This window comes from Salmo trutta, chromosome 27, assembly GCF_901001165.1.
Source record: "Salmo trutta chromosome 27, fSalTru1.1, whole genome shotgun sequence".
NCBI lineage: Eukaryota > Metazoa > Chordata > Actinopteri > Salmoniformes > Salmonidae > Salmo > Salmo trutta.
The window spans coordinates 29,369,379-29,386,112 of record NC_042983.1 but is presented as its reverse complement, the minus strand read 5'-3'; the positions used below and the strand labels follow the sequence as shown (position 1 = coordinate 29,386,112).

The 16,734-nt window shown below is 44.1% G+C and overlaps 1 protein-coding gene across 1 annotated transcript; it reads right to left on the bottom strand.

The window, feature by feature from the left end:
• Positions 1 to 19: 19 nt before the first annotated feature.
• qng1 (Q-nucleotide N-glycosylase 1) lies at positions 20 to 15,201 on the bottom strand. Its single transcript, XM_029717696.1, has 5 exons — positions 15,102 to 15,201; positions 9,602 to 9,943; positions 8,656 to 8,912; positions 470 to 665; positions 20 to 397 (listed from the first exon to the last, which is right to left on the bottom strand). The coding sequence occupies exons 2-5, from the start codon at positions 9,936 to 9,938 to the stop codon at positions 168 to 170; spliced, it is 1,020 nt and encodes a 339-aa protein (XP_029573556.1). The 5' UTR covers positions 9,939 to 9,943; positions 15,102 to 15,201; the 3' UTR covers positions 20 to 167.
• Between the last annotated feature and the right edge of the window lie 1,533 nt (positions 15,202 to 16,734).

Here is a 16,734-nt window from a genome sequence, read left to right as displayed (position 1 = left end):
TGTGATAGCCAACATTTTCAAGACTATATTTTATTTTTAGTATGGTCATCCTCAGCCAGAGATCCAAAGCCAAAGTTCTTTGCATAAAGTGAAACAATAAGGACCAGACAACATTGAAATGTTTTATTTTTTTTTAATCACAAAAATAGTTTCTCTGTGTAGGCCTGTCAGTAATATATGCAGCGTGTGTGGTGTATGGGAATGTGGGCCATCTCTTTATGGTGCTGTTTGGCATAAGGCCAGAGATAAAAGTCAATGATGGCAGAGTTGATATGGCAGCTTTGGCCATCTCGCTCTTCAACCAGACTCCACAGGTGTGCCTTGATCTTCTCCACACACCAGATAGAGCAGCCACGAATCTCTACCTCTCTCCTGTCGCCTGAGCTGAGCAACTCACCTGAGAGAGAGAAGAGGGTCAAAGGAGGTTCCAACACACACACGCACAGCATAGAGGGGAGAAAAGACTAACCGTTCCTCAATGTCTCCATTAGGGTGTCTGAGTAGCGTAGTGCCCCCAGGTGGACCAGGGCCTGTGGTACTCTGTAGTCAGCAAACATGGTGAGGAAGTCCAGGTTTGGCATGTCCCCCTCTACCCTGGCCTCCATGATGCCCCACAAATCAGCCACCAGAATCTGAGCTCGCTTGTAGAGTGAAATCCTCTTTCCCTGAGGTAGACACACAGACAATTCAGTTGACAAGACACGTTCACACAGAGACTGCTTTCACCATGAACATATCAACCATAGGCATGCATATAGTGCATTCGGAAAGTTTTAAGTCCCCTTGACTTTTCCACATTTTGCTATGTTACAGCCTTACTCTAAAATGTATTAAATAATTGTTTTCCTCATTAATCTACACAAAATACCCAATAATGACAAAGCAAAACCAGGTTTAGACATTTTTTAACATTTATTTACAAGTAAAAAGCTGAAAAAGCTTATTTACATAAGTAGTCAGGCCTTTTGTTATGAGACTCGAAATTGATCTCAGGTGCATCCTGTTTCCATTGATCATCCTTGAGATGTTTCTACAACTTGGAGTCCACCTGTGGTAAATTCATTTGATTGGACATGATTTGGAAAGGCACACACCTGTCTATATAAGGTCCCACAGTTGTCAGAGCAAAAACTAAGCCACGAGGTCAAAGGAATTGTCCGTAGAGCTACGAGACAGGGTTGTTTCAAAGCACGGATCTGGGGAAGGGTACCAGAACATTTTTGCAGCATTGAAGGTCCCCAAGAACACATTGGCCGCCATCATTCTTAAATGGAAGAAGTTTGGAACCACCAAGACTCTTCCTAGCGCTGGCCGCCTGGCCAAACTGACCAACTGGGGGAGAAGGGCCTTGGTCAGGGAGGTGACAAAGAACCCGTTGGTCACTCTGACAGGGCTCCAGAGTTTCTCTGTGGAGATGGGAGAACCTTCCAGAAGGACAACCATCTCTGGAGCACTCCAACAATCAGGCCTTTATGGTAGAGTGGCCAGACGGAAGCCTCTCCTCAGTAAAAACCCACTTGGAGTTTGCCAAATGGCACCTAAAGGACTCATACCATTAGAAGATTCTCTGGTCTGGTGAAACCAAGATTTAACTATTCAACCTGAATGTCAAGTGTCACATCTGGAGGAAACCTGGCACCATCCCTACGGTGAAGCATGGTGGTGGCAGTATCATGCTGTGGGGATGTTTTTCAGCTGCAGGGACTGTGAGACTAGTCAGGATCGAGGGAAAGATGAACGGAGAAAAGTACAGAGAGATCCTTGATGAAAACCTGCTCCAGAGCGCTCCAGACCTAAGACTGGGATGAAGGTTCACCTTCCAGCAGGACAACAACCCTAAGCACACAGCCAAGACAATGCAGGAGTGGCTTCGGGACAAGTCTTTGAATATCCTTGAGTGGCCCTGCCAGAGCCTGGACTTGAACCCAATCAAACATCTCTGGAGAGACCTGAAAATAGCTGTGCAGTGACGCTCCCCATCCAACCTAACAGAGCTTGAGAGGATCTACAGAGAAGAATGGGAGAAACTTTCCAAATACAGGTGTGCTAAGCTTGTAGCATCATACCCAAGAAGACTCGAGGCTGTAGTCACTGCCAAAGGTGCTTCAACAAAGTACTGTGTAAAGGGTCTGAATACTTATATAAATGTGATATTTCCTGGGGGGGGGTTTATATATACACACATTGAAACATTTCTAAAAACTGTTTTTGCTTTGTCATCATGGTGTAGATTAATGTGTGTAGATTAATGGGATAAAATGATTTAATACATTTTAGAATAAAGCTGTAAAGTAAAAAAATTTGGAAAAAGTCAAGCGGTCTGAATACTTTCCGAATGCACTGTATACTGTTTATGTACATTTGTTTTTATTTCACCTTTATTTAACCAGGTAGGCTAGTTGAGAACAAGTTCTCATTTGCAACTGCGACCTGGCCAAGATAAAGCATAGCAATTCGACACATACAACAACACAGAGTTACACATGGAATAAACAAAACATACAGTCAATAATACAGTAGAAAAAAGAAAACAAAAAGTCTATATACAGTGAGTGCAAATGAGGTAAGATAAGGGACTTAAGGCAATAAATAGGCCATGGTGGCGAAGTAATTACAATATGGCAATTAAACTCTGGAATGGTAGATGTGCAGAAGATGAATGTGCAAGTAGAGATACTGGGGTGCAAAGGAGCAAGATAAATAAATAAATACAGTATGGGGATGAGGTGGATAGATGAGCTGTTTACAGATGGGCTATGTACAGGTGCAGTGATCTGTGAGCTGCTCTGACAGCTGGTGCTTAAAGCTAGTAAGGGAGATATGAGTCTCCAGCTTCAGAGATTTTTGCAGTTCGTTCCAGTCATTGGCAGCAGAGAACTGGAAGGAAAGGCGACCAAAGGAGGAATTGGCTTTGGGGGTGACCAGTGAGATATACCTGCTGGAGTGTGTGCTACGAGTGGGTGCTGCTATGGTGACCAGTGAGCTGAGATAAGGCGGGGCTTTACCTAGCAGAGACTTGTAGATAACCTGTAGCCAGTGGGTTTGGCGACGAGTATGAAGCGAGGGCCAACCAACGAGAGCATACAGGTCGCAGTGGTGGGTAGTATATGGGGCTTTGGTGACAAAACGGATGGCACTGTGATAGACTGCATCCAATTTGTTGAGTAGAGTGTTGGAGGCTATTTTATAGACGACATCGCCGAAGTCGAGGATCAGTAGGATGGTCAGTTTTACGAGGGTATGTTTGGCAGCATGAGTGAAGGATGCTTTGTTGCGATATAGGAAGCCGATTCTAGATTTAATTTTGGATTGGAGATGCTTAATGTGAGTCTGGAAGGAGAGTTTACAGTCTAACCAGACACCTAGGTATTTGTAGTTGTCCACGTATTCTAAGTCAGAGCCGTCCAGAGTAGTGATGCTGGACGGGCGAGCAGGTGCGGGCAGTGATCGATTGAATAGCATGCATTTAGTTTTACTTGCATTTAAGAGCAGTTGGAGGCCACGGAAGGAGAGTTGTATGGCATTGAAGGTCGTCTGGAGGGCAGTTAACACAGTGTCCAAAGAGGGGCCAGAAGTATACAGAATGGTGTCGTCTGCGTAGAGGTGGATCAGAGAATCACCAGCAGCAAGAGCAAAATCATTGATGTATACAGAGAAGAGAGTCGGCCCGAGAATTGAACCCTGTGGCACACCCATAGAGACTGCCAGCGGTCCGGACAACAGGCCCTCCGATTTGACACACTGAACTCTATCAGAGAAGTAGTTGGTAAACCAGGCGAGGCAATCATTTGAGAAATCATGGCTGTCGAGTCTGCCAATAAGAATGTGGTGATTGACAGAGTCGAAAGCCTTGGCCAGGTCGATGAATACGGCTGCACAGTAATGTCTCTTATCGATGGCGGTTATGATATTGTTTAGGACCTTGAGCGTGGCTGAGGTGCACCCATGACCAGCTCTGAAACCAGATTGCATAGCGGAGAAGGTACGGTGGGATTTGAAATGGTCGGTAATCTGTTTGTTAACTTGGCTTTCGAAGACCTTAGAAAGACAGTGTAGGATAGATATAGGTCTGTAGCAGTTTGGGTCTAGAGTGTCACCCCCTTTGAAGAGGGGGATGACCGCAGCAGCTTTCTAATCTTTGGGAATCTCAAACGATACGAAAGGGAGGTTGAACAGGCTAGTAATAGGGGTTGCAACAATTTCGGCAGTTAATTTTAGAAAGAGAGGGTCCAGATTGTCTAGCCCGGCTGACTTGTAGGGGTCCAGATTTTGCAGCTCTTTCAGAACATCAGCTATCTGGATTTGGGTGAAGGAGAAATGGTGGGGGCTTGGGCGGGTTGCTGTGGAGGGTGCCGGGCAGTTGACCGGGGTAGGGGTAGCCAGGTGGAAAGCATGGCCAGCCGTAGAGAAATGCTTATTGAAATTCTCAATTATAGTGGATTTATCGGTGGTAACAGTGTTTCCTAGCCTCAGAACAGTGGGCAGCTGGGAGGAGGTGCTCTTATTCTCCATGGACTTTACAGTGTCCCAGAACTTTTTTGAGTTTGTACTACAGGATGCAAATTTCTGTTTGAAAAAGCAAGCCTTAGCTTTCCTAACTGCCTGTGTATATTTGTTCCTAACTTCCCTGAAAAGTTGCATATCACGGGGGCTATTTGATGCTAATGCAGAACGCCATAGGATGTTTTTGTGCTGGTCAAGGGCAGACAGGTCTGGAGTGAACCAAGAACTATATCTATTCCTAGTTTAAAAAAATTGAATGGGGCATGCTTATTTAAGATGGTGAGGAAGGCACTTTTAAAGAATAACCAGGCATCCTCTACTGACGGGATGAGGTCTGTCATTCCAGGATACCCCGGCCAGGACGATTAGAAAGGCCTGCTCGCAGAAGTGTTTTAGAGAGCGTTTGACAGAGATGAGGGGTGGTCGTTTGATCGCAGACCCATTACGGATGCAGGCAATGAGGCAGTGATCGCTGAGATCTTGATTGAAAATAGCAGAGGTGTATTTGGAGGGCGAGTTAGTTAGGATGATATCTATGAGGGTGCCCGTGTTTACGGATTTATGGTTGTACCTGGTAGGTTCATTGATAATTTGTGTGAGATTGAGGGCATCAAGCTTAGATTGTAGGATGGCCGGGGTGTTAAGCATGTCCCAGTTTAGGTCACCTAGTAGCACAAGCTCAGAAGATAGATGGGGGGCAATCAATTCACATATGGTGTCGAGGGCACAGCTGGGGGCAGAGGGTGGTCTATAGCAAGTGGCAACAGTGAGAGACTTGTTTCTGGAAAGGTGAATTTTTAGAAGTAGATGCTCGAGTGGGTTTTATACATGTATGTAGACGATGTGGAATCACTTGCTATTCCTTAGTTCCACTACAACGAGGACTCATAGTTGAAGCTCAATTACCCATAGACTGTATATATACACATTATATACAATTACCTCAAGAGAGCTGAAGTAGGGTCTGCACTTATATTTTTGGCCAGGAGGGGGAGCTCTGAGATAACACTTTGCCTTTAGTTTAGTCAAACTTAGAATGTCTTTATGCCACTGTACAGTCGTGGCCAAAAGTTTTGAGAATGACACAAATATTAATTTTAAAAGTTTGCTGCTTCAGTGCCTTTAGATATTTTTGTCAGATGTTACTATGGAACACTGAAGTATAATTACAAGCATTTCATAAGTGTCAAAGGCTTTTATTGACAATTACATGAAGTTGATGCAAAGAGTCAATATTTGCAGTGTTGACCTTTCTTTTTCAAGACCTCTGCAATCCGCCCCGGCATGCTGTCAATTAACTTCTGGGTCACATCCTGACTGATGGCAGCCCATTCATGCATAATCAATGCTTGGAGTTTGTCAGAATTTGTGGGTTTTTGTTTGTCCACCCGCCTCTTGAGGATTGACCACAAGTTCTCAATGGGATTAAGGTCTGGGGAGTTTCCTGGCATTGGAACAAAAATATCAATGTTTTGTTCCCTGAGCCACTTAGTTATCACTTTTGCCTTATGGCAAGGTGCTCCATCATGCTGGAAAAGGCATTGTTCATCACCAAACTGTTCCTGGATTGTTGGGAGAAGTTGCTCTCGGAAGATGTGTTGGTACCATTCTTTATTCATGGCTGTGTTCTTAGGCAAAATTTTGAGTGAGCCCACTCCCTTGGCTGAGAAGCAACCCCACACATGAATGGTCTCAGGATGCTTTACTGTTGGCATGACACAGGACTGATGGTAGCGCTCACCTTGTCTTCTCCGGAAAGGGGATTCATCAGAGAAAATGACTTTACCCCAGTCCTCAGCAGTCCAATCCCTGTACCTTTTGCAGAATATCAGTCTGTCCCTGATGTTTTTCCTGGAGAGAAGTGGCTTCTTTGCTGCTCTTCTTGACACAGGCCATCCTCAAAAAGTCTTCGCCTCACTGTGCGTGCAGATGCACTCACACCTCCCTGCTGCCATTCCTGAGCAAGCTCTGTACTGGTGGTGCCCCGATCCTGCAGCTGAATCAACTTTAGGAGACGGTCCTGGCGCTTGCTGGACTTTCTTGGGCGCCCTGAAGCCTTCTTCACAACAATTGAACCGCTCTCCTTGAAGTTCTTGTTGATCCGATAAATGGTTGATTTAGGTACAATCTTACTGGCAGCAATATCCTTGCCTGCGAAGCCCTTTTTGTGCAAAGCAATGATGACGGCACGCGTTTCCTTGCAGGTAACCATGATTGACAGAGGAAGAACAATGATTCCAAGCATTACCCTCCTTTTGAAGCTTCTAGTCTGTTATTTGAACTCAATCAGCATGACAGAGTGATCTCCAGCCTTGTCCTTGTCAACACTCACACCTGTGTTAACGAGAGAATCACTGACATGATGTCAGCTGGTCCTTTTGTGGCAGGGCTGAAATGCAGTGGAAATGTTTTTGGGGGATTCAGTTAATTTGCATGGCAAAGAGGGACTTTTCAATTAATTGCAATTCATCTGATCACTCTTCATAACATTCTGGAGTATATGCAAACTGAGGCAGCAGACTTTGTGAAAATTAATATTTGTGTCATTCTCAAAACTTTTGGCCACGACTGTATAATCAAAAGTATGGTAATGAATGTATAGCATAGATAACATACTGTATTGTGTGTAACTGAAACACATTTTTAACCCTTGCTTCCACATGGCACCATTTCCACATTACTCTTACAGCACCTGAGGCACATTTGTGCTCTTGCTCTCTACACAAGGTGAATTTGGAATGAGTGGGTCATCCTATTAACTGGGACAGCTTAATCCTGATGCGTTTATTTCTTGGGTATTAAGCCCTTGCAGAGAAACCACAAGATCAAAATCACATCACTTTATTCGTGTGAAATCAGAGGGAAGCAGCGCAAGCTGCAAACAGGAAGCTCACCCCGCAAAGCACAAGTTAAGATCAGTGACATAACATCAAAACAGAAAAAAGTTAAGGTTATAAAACTGTCAAATAATGCACTGAGCCAAATTATGATGTAAATGTGTATACTATGTACTGGTGCATCAAAATACATTAAAAAGTTACTAATATTATGTTTCAATTTTGTAATTCAGTGATTTTTTTTTAATAGTTGTCCCGCTTTACCAACCACAGCTTGCTAAAGTAGGACATCATGGAGTAGCTAAAGTGGGACAGTCTTATAGCCTTCTCCAATGGAGGAAAGAGATCCAGTAGGGAAGCCTTGTACTTAGGTTAGGCGGGGCTCTGGTTATTGTAGTACTATATACTGTTAATTATTTATTGTAGTACTCTTATTAGCACTGTTATTTGGGTGAATTCAGAAAAAGTGGGAGACTTTTTATAACCTCTTCAGACATCTAACATATTAGCCCAACACATGATATATTTCTAAAATCTTCAGATGCTTCCTTATCACACAAAATGTAATTGTCATTGGGGTACAATTAGGACTATAATAATGGTGTCCCTGTTTAACCTACTATCCCAGTCCACCAAATGCAAACAAAAAATATGGTTTTGACTCAGTGTACACAAATGTGTGTGTCATGCCTCCTGTGAATAGGATATAAAAATCCCTACCTTCAGGCTATGCTCAAACCCTACACCCCAACCCGCCACCTCAGGTATCTTGGCCCTGCTACCCCTACGGGAGGGCAGCTCCCATTCAGCCCAGTTCAAGCTCTTCTCTGTCCTGGCACCCCAATGGTGGAACCAGCTTCCCCCTGAAGCTAGGTCAGCAGAGTCCCTGCCCATCTTCTGAAAGCACCTGAAACTCTACCTCTTCAAACAGTATCTTAAATAATCCTCCTCACCGAGTGCTGTTTTTTAAAGAAACAGAACTTACACTTGACCAACCCCCCCCCAACACTGACTCTACTGACAGCTACGTTGAGGAAATGTTTTACTTTCTATGCCTGTGAAGTGTGGTTGTCCCACCTAGCTATCTTAAGTTGCTCGGAATGCACTAACTGCAAGTTGCTCTGGATAAGAATGTCTGCTAAATGACAAATGTAAATTAAAATAAGTGTGAGATTAGGAAATATCTTGAGTATTTCAAAAATGTATCATGGGATAATATGTTGGATAGGTTACAGAAGACAGAAATGCAAAAAGTGTCCCACTTATTCCGAATTCACCCTACATTATGTTGAAGAGGTTGTGTTTTGTGTATGACCTTGTATGTGGCCTCGTCCCTGTATGAGGGCAGGTTGTCTACAATGAGCTCCACCATCTTCTGCACATCGCTACCGGCAGGGCTTATGAAGCTCCGGAAGCTCCCTCCGTGCTGCAGGAGCACACGTCCCCCCTCTGTGAGCACCCGGTGACGCTCCTCAAGCATGGGCATGGGCGTGTTGTTATCAGAGCGCAAGACACGGCCCAGCTCCTCAACACTCATCTGGGAGAAATAGGACGGTTCTGTGATGGGAATACCTATAGAGGGCATGGTATCTTGATTAGCTGCGTTCAGATGGACAATAGGTCATTGGAAATGTTACTGAAAATGTGTTAAGACTGAACGGTCATTTTTAGAACAGGCAAGAGTGTAATTTACTTCAAAGGTTTTATCATGCATGCATTCTGCAAACGAAAACAGTGTACAAACAAACAGCACAGAGCAGTTTGTGTATGAGAGGACAGGCAGCCCTAGACAGAACAGATATAGGGCTGTAGCGCTCACCCTCTTCTAGGCTTGGGCAATCTACCGTTTACCAGGGTATTTCGAAATACCGATATTTTCAATACCGTTTCATTTATTGTTTTTTGGGGGGGGTTGGGGGCATCACCGCCTCACGGGGGCTGAGGGGTTGTGTGCTACGCCACTGCTTATAGCTATAGGTTAAGTATAACTAAAATAAATCTAAGATGTGTTAAATAAATTATATCCAGCTCAGGGCTCCAGCTATGCATTTGGTTTGCTAACTTGCAAGCTAAGTGGCTAGATGTCAAGATCAAGCTTCTTGGTTACAGGAGATACATTGAATCTCCTCCTGGATCAAGATCCTTGTTGCCTAAATTGTTTGTGCGTAAAAAAAACATTTTATAGTGCCCCTTGTGTGCATTTCCGGTAATACCATATGGTACAGAAACGGTATGAAAATCTGGATATCGCCCCTTCCTACCCTCTTCCATTGCTCTGGTGATGGCAGCACAGAGGGTCATGTAACCGTAGTAGGTGGTCCCACGGTACGTCACCTCACACTGCTGGTCCTCCCGTTCGGGCCAGAAGGAGAAGTTCATTGTGTCGACTACAAACACCCAGTTCAGGGCATGATCGGAGGTTGGGGAGGGGGCCAAGGGGTTGGCCTTCTTCCAGCCACTGGCTGTGAGCTCCTCGCTCTTCCGCAGGGCGTAGAGCATCTCCGCTACCCTCCGCACGCCCTCCTCCTCCACAAACACATCCTGACTGTGTTCCACCACGAACCGGCCAGACTCACGGGGGGGCAGTGGGGCCTCCATCAGCACTGCCAATACAAAGACCAGTCACATCATTTTTGGCTGTTCAATGTTACACTTCTCACACCTTCTCTCTACATACACTTTTTAAAAATAGGTACACTGTACCACGACAAATGAAACTGTTCTCAAATCAAACTGAACAGAGACTGGGACATACCACCAGCATTGCATACATGGTAGTCTACTGTTCAAAACCACCTTCACTCTGCTATGTTTGTAAAAAGAAAAGGGCTTTATAAAATACATTGGATTGATTGATGTTGAGTCACGCTAGCGCTTCCCTCTTTTTAAGGGGAAAACAAATGTTCATCTTTAATGGAAAAAGCACAACCCTGAATGACTCAAATGCTATATATGGCCCAGTATAGTCCTATACAACTAATGCTGCGTTCATAACCATGTGGAAAGGTGGAATTTACTATACACGACTTGGAAAGATCCACTTGAACGCCCCTCCAACTTGTAATTACTAGTGGGAAACTCATGGTGCGTTCAAGACAACTGGATTCTTCAGGTCGGAAAGTCCGAGCTTTAGATTTCTTTCCATGAGTTCCCAGTTGTCTTTTAAATTTATTTCACCTTTATTTAACCAGGTAGGCAAGTTGAGAACAAGTTCTCATTTACAATTGCGATCTGGACAAGATAAAGCAAAGCAGTTCGACACATACAACAACACAGAGTTACACATGGAGTAAAACAAACATACAGTAGAAAAATAAGTCTATATACACTGCTCAAAAAAATAAAGGGAACACTTAAACAACACAATGTAACTCCAAGTCAATCACACTTCTGTGAAATCTAACTGTCCACTTAGGAAGCAACACTGATGACAATACATTTCACATGCTGTTGTGCAAATGGAATAGACAACAGGTGGAAATTATAGGCAATAAGCAAGACACCCCCAATAAAGGAGTGGTTCTGCAGATGGAGATCACAGATCACTTCTCAGTTCCTATGCTTCCTGGCTGATGTTTTGGTCACTTTTGAATGCTGGCGATGCTTTCACTCTAGTGGTAGCATGAGACGGAGTCTACAACCCACACAAGTGGCTCAGGTAGTGCAGCTCATCCAGGATGGCACATCAATGCGAGCTGTGGCAAGAAGGTTTGCTGTGTCTGTCAGCGTAGTGTCCAGAGCATGGAGGCGCTACAAGGAGACAGGCCAGTACATCAGGAGACGTGGAGGAGGCCGTAGGAGGGCAACAACCCAGCAGCAGGACCACTACCTCCGCCTTTGTGCAAGGAGGAGCAGGAGGAGCACTGCCAGAGCCCTGCAAAATGACCTCCAGCAGGCCACAAATGTGCATGTGTCTGCTCAAACGGTCAGAAACAGACTACATGAGGGTGGTATGAGGGCCCGACGTCCACAGGTGGGGGTTGTGCTTACAGCCCAGGACGTTTGGCATTTGCCAGAGAACACCACGATTGGCAAATTCGCCACTGGCGCCCTGTGCTCTTCACAGATGAAAGCAGGTTCACACTGAGCACATGACAGACGTGACAGAGTCTGGAGACGCCGTGGAGAACGTTCTGCTGTCTGCAACATCCTCCAGCATGACCGGTTTGGCGGTGGGTCAGTCATGGTGTGGGGTGGCATTTCTTTGGGGGGGCCGCACAGCCCTCCATGTGCTCGCCAGAGGTAGCCTGACTGCCATTAGGTACCGAGATGAGATCCTCAGACCCCTTGTGAGACCATATGCTGGTGCGGTTGGCCCTGGGTTCCTCCTAATGCAAGACAATGCTAGACCTCATGTGGCTGGAGTGTGTCAGCAGTTCCTGCAAGAGGAAGGCATTGATGCTATGGACTGGCCCGCCCGTTCCCCAGACCTGAATCCAATTATGCACATCTGGGACATCATGTCTCGCTCCATCCACCAACGCCACGTTGCACCACAGACTGTCCAGGAGTTGGCGGATGCTGTAGTCCAGGTCTGGGAGGAGATCCCTCAGGAGACCATCCGCCACCTCATCAGGAGCATGCCCAGGCGTTGTAGGGAGGTCATACAGGCACGTGGAGGCCACACACACTACTGAGCCTCATTTTGACTTGTTTTAAGGACATTATATCAAAGTTGGATCAGCCTGTAGTGTGGTTTTCCACTTTAATTTTGAGTGTGACTCCAAATCCAGACCTCCATGGGTTGATAAATTGGATTTCCATTGATTATTTTTGTGTGATTTTGTTGTCAGCACATTCAACTATGTAAAGAAAAAAGTATTTAATAAGATTATTTCTTTCATTCAGATCTAGGATGTGTTGTTTAAGTGTTCCCTTTATTTTTCTGAGCAGTGTACAATGTGAGCAAATGAGGTGAAATAAGGGAGGTAAAGGCAAAAAAAGGCCATGGTGGAGAAGTAAATACAATATAGCAAGTAAAACACTGGAATGGTAGATTTGCAGTGGAAGAAAGTGCAAAGTAGAAATAGAAATAATGGGGTGCAAAGGAGCAAAATAAATAAATACAGTAGGGGAAGAGGTAGTTGTTGTGGCTAAATTATAGATGTGCTATGTACAGTGAGGGAAAAAAGTATTTGATCCCCTGCTGATTTTGTACGTTTGCCCACTGACAAAGAAATGATTAGTCTATAATTTTAATGGTAGGTTTATTTTAACAGTGAGAGACAGAATAACAACAAAAACATCCAGAAAAACGCATGTCAAAAATGTTAATAAATGATTTGCATTTTAAATGAGGGAAATAAGTATTTGACCCCTCTGCAAAACATGACTTAGTACTTGGTGGCAAAACCCTTGTTGGCAATCACAGAGGTCAGACATTTCTTGTAGTTGGCCACCAGGTTTGCACACATCTCAGGAGGGATTTTGTCCCACTCCCACTCCTCTTTGCAGATCTCCAAGTCATTAAGGTTTCGAGGCTGACGTTTGGCAACTCGAACCTTCAGCTCCCTCCACAGATTTTCTATGGGATTAAGGTCTAGAGAATGGCTAGGCTACTCCAGGACCTTAATGTGCTTCTTCTTGAGCCACTCCTTTGTTGCCTTGGCTGTGTGTTTTGGGTCATTGTCATGCTGGAATACCCATCCAAGACACATTTTCAATGCCCTGGCTGAGGGAAGGAGGTTCTCACCCAAGATTTGACGGTACAAGGCCCCGCCCATCGTCCCTTTGATGCGGTGAAGTTGTCCTGTCCCCTTATGTTTGACGGTGGGGATGGTGTTCTTGGGGTCATAGGCAGCATTCCTCCTCCTCCAAACACGGCGAATTGAGTTGATGCCAAAGAGCTCCATTTTGGTCTCATCTGACCACAACACTTTCACCCAGTTGTCCTCTGAATCATTCAGATGTTCATTGGCAAACTTCAGACGGGCATGTATATGTGCTTTCTTGAGCAGGGGGACCTTGCGGGCGCTGCAGGATTTCAGTCCTTCATGGCGTAGTGTGTTACCAATTGTTTTCTTGGTGGCTATGGTCCCAGCTGCCTTGAGATCATTGACAAGATCCTCCCGTGTAGTTCTGGGCTGATTCCTCATCGTTCTCATGATAATTGCAACTCCACGAGGTGAGATCTTGCATGGAGCCCCAGGCCGAGGGAGATTGACAGTTCTTTTGTGTTTCTTCCATTTGCGAATAATCGCACCAACTGTTGTCCCCTTCTCACCAAGCTGCTTGGCGATGGTCTTGTAGCCCATTCCAGCCTTGTGGAGGTCTACAATCTTGTCCCTGACATCCTTGGAGAGCTCTTTGGTCTTGGCCATGGTGGAGAGTTTGGAATCTGATTGATTGATTGCTTCTGTGGACAGGTGTCTTTTATACCGGTAACAAACTGAGATTAGGAGCACTCCCTTTAAGAGTGTGCTCCTAATCTCAGCTCGTTACCTGTATAAAAGACACCTGGGAGACAGAAATCTTTCTGATTGAGAGGGGGTCAAATACTTATTTCCCTCATTAAAATGCAAATCAATTTATAACATTTTTGACATGTGTTTTTCTGGACTTTTTTGTTGTTATTCTGTCTCTAAACCTAACATTAAAATTATAGACTGATCATTTCTTTGTCAGTGGGCAAACGTACAAAATCAGCAGGGGATCAAATATTGTTTTCCCTCACTGTACAGGTGCAGTAATCTGTGAGCTGCTCTGACAGCTGGTGCTTAAAGCTAGTGAGGGAGATAAGTGTTTCCAGTTTCAGAGATTTTTGTAGTTCGTTCCAGTCATTGGCAGCAGAGAACTGGAAGGAGAGGCGGCCGAAGGAGGAGTTGGCTTTGGGGGTGACCAGAGAGATATACCTGCTGGAGCGCGTGCTACAGGTGGGTGCTGCTATGGTGACCAGCGAGCTGAGATAAGGGGGGACTTTACCTAGCAGGGTCTTGAACGCATTGAAGTCAAAAGTCAGAGATTTCCCAGTTGTTTTGCGCGGGGCATCATCCATCCCTAAACTCAGACTTCTCCTACATGCTGACCTGATGTCACCCACTAGGGAAATTACCTTGATAACAGCATTTTCTGCAGTTAAATGCAACAAAACATAATTTATAAAAAGCAATCTATTCATATGGTTAACATTTGTTTACAAGCATGATAGCTGTACTTTTGTTGATGGTTGACACAGCTTGTTGTCCATTAGCCAATCAGCGTTTGTCAACGAGTTCAAAACATGTGAATGCATCCAACTGGTATTTAAGACTTTACAACGGTAATTACCACCTTTCCACTTGGTTATGAAGGCAGCATGAGTCCACTGTGACAGGACATCGAGTAAACTGTAATAACTACACTTCATGCAAGTAATGCCGCATTAAAATCAACTGGGAACTCGAAAGAAAACGAGCTCTGACTGGGAAAAATCGATTTGAACGGTCATCCAACTCGGATCTCGGGCCTCTTTTTTGAGCTCCGACCTGAAGATCACTGACGTCATGATTTGACCTCGTATTTTTCCTAGTTCCCAGTTACTTTTGAACGCGGCAAAATTACCCTGCATATGAAATGCTTCGTTACCGTGCATTCTACATGATGAGTTTCTAGGTTCTATGTTGGCTACATTGTAACGTTACGCCTGTACTTTATATCGAATGTAATATTACTAGATTAATAAATGAAACATGATCAGTTAAAAGTTCAAGGAAATCAACCGTTGTCCACGACGATACATTTTTTTTTTTAAACATGACCAATAGTGTAGTTAGTTGGCCTTACCTTGACTTCAGGACTTGGCTAAAGTAGATGAACAAAAAGAAAGAAAAATGGGGCGTGGAGCGATAGGTCTATATCCGGTGTCTGTCATTCATTGAACAAATCAAAGTGGCTCATTTGTTTACGTCAAAGCAACATCAACCAATTATATTAGAGCGATGTCAGACGAATGCGGAAAAATAAAGATGTAGCTTGTAACGATTTCCTCAGATCCGGTATCTTTGTTTCCAAAGACTTTACAGTGCCAAAGGATATGCTGTTTCAGTTTGTTGTTCCTAATCCAAATTGAATCTGACCGTAATTTTTTTGTGACCCGTTTTTTAAAAATTTATTCATTAATTTAGTAATTTTCGTTATTTTATCAGTAAAGTGAAACAAGATGGAGCTGTTTAGTTTGGATTCCCATGCTATTTGGCACCATATATCTTCTATTGCACCACCACTACATTAAAATCAGCTATTTAAAAAAATACAAATACAAATGTCACATGATGAAACCCTTTGCTGCAATAGGCTATGACTCTACAACAGTGAAATGAGCATGAACATACATTTGAAAGATGTCTAAATAAGGTCTAGAAGAGTGTGGTGACCGTGATCATTTTGTTCCTGGACCTCCACTACATTACCATTTTTAAATAAAACCGTGTGTACTGCACGTAGCCTAATAACAATATTGATAACGTTCTTTATGACAAGGTCCCACACTGCAGCATCCTAATTAAACTGAGTTCCAAACTGAGTCGGCAGGTTCGATCAAACAAGTGGCATAAACTTTATTTTCATAAGACAAGTTAGTTTCTCAAGCTACAGCAGGGCAAGGGTCAGACGCAGAGGGACATCGTCACATTAAGAAAATCATTAAGCACGATGGACTCTGGAGTATATGTAAAGTCTAACACTAGGAGATACCGTATGTACACCAAACATTGTAAAATGGTATTTGACCACTTCTCCCGGATTGTGCAGGACAGTCCCGCGTTTTGCCTTTGTCCAGCACTTTAAACAGCAACTTCAAACACCACTAGTTAAAATAAAAGGCTGATTTGTCCAATATTTTTGTTAGACATTCCAACTGGTCTCTTGCAGTCATGCGTTAATGAACATAAACTCAGGAGAAAAAAAACGTCCCTTTTTCCGGACCCTGTCTTTCAAAGATAATTTGTAAAAATCCAAATAACTTCACAGATCTCATTGTAAAAGGTTTAAACACTGTTTCCCATGCTTGTTCAATGAACCATAAACAATTAATGAACATGCACCTGTGGAACAGTCGTTAAGACACTATCAGCTTACAGACGGCAGGCAATAAATATCACAGTTATGAAAACTTAGGACACTAAAAGAGGCCTTTCTACTGACTCTGAAAAACACCAAAAGAAAGATGCCCAGGGTTCCTGCTCATCTGCGGGAACATGCCTTAGTCATGCTGCAAGGAGGCATGAGGATTGCAGATGTGGCCAGGGCAATAAATTGCAATGTCCGTACTGTGAGAGGCCTAAGACAGCGCTACAGGGAGACAGGATGGACAGCTGATCGTCCTCGCAGTGGCAGACCACATGTAACACCTGCATAGGATCGGTACATCCAAACATCACACCTGCGGGACAGGTACAGGATGGCAACAACTGCCCGA

Bases quoted from the DNA above. Each gene is read 5' to 3' on its own strand.
- qng1 (XM_029717696.1), bottom strand. From the start codon at position 9,938: ATGGAGGCCCCACTGCCCCCCCGTGAGTCTGGCCGGTTCGTGGTGGAA. The intron at 8,913-9,601 runs GTAGGAAGGGGC...TGCCCTCTATAG, and splicing joins CACCAGAGCAATGGAAGAGG to GTATTCCCATCACAGAACCG. The intron at 666-8,655 runs GTCATACACAAA...TGTCTACCTCAG, and splicing joins GGGACGAGGCCACATACAAG to GGAAAGAGGATTTCACTCTA.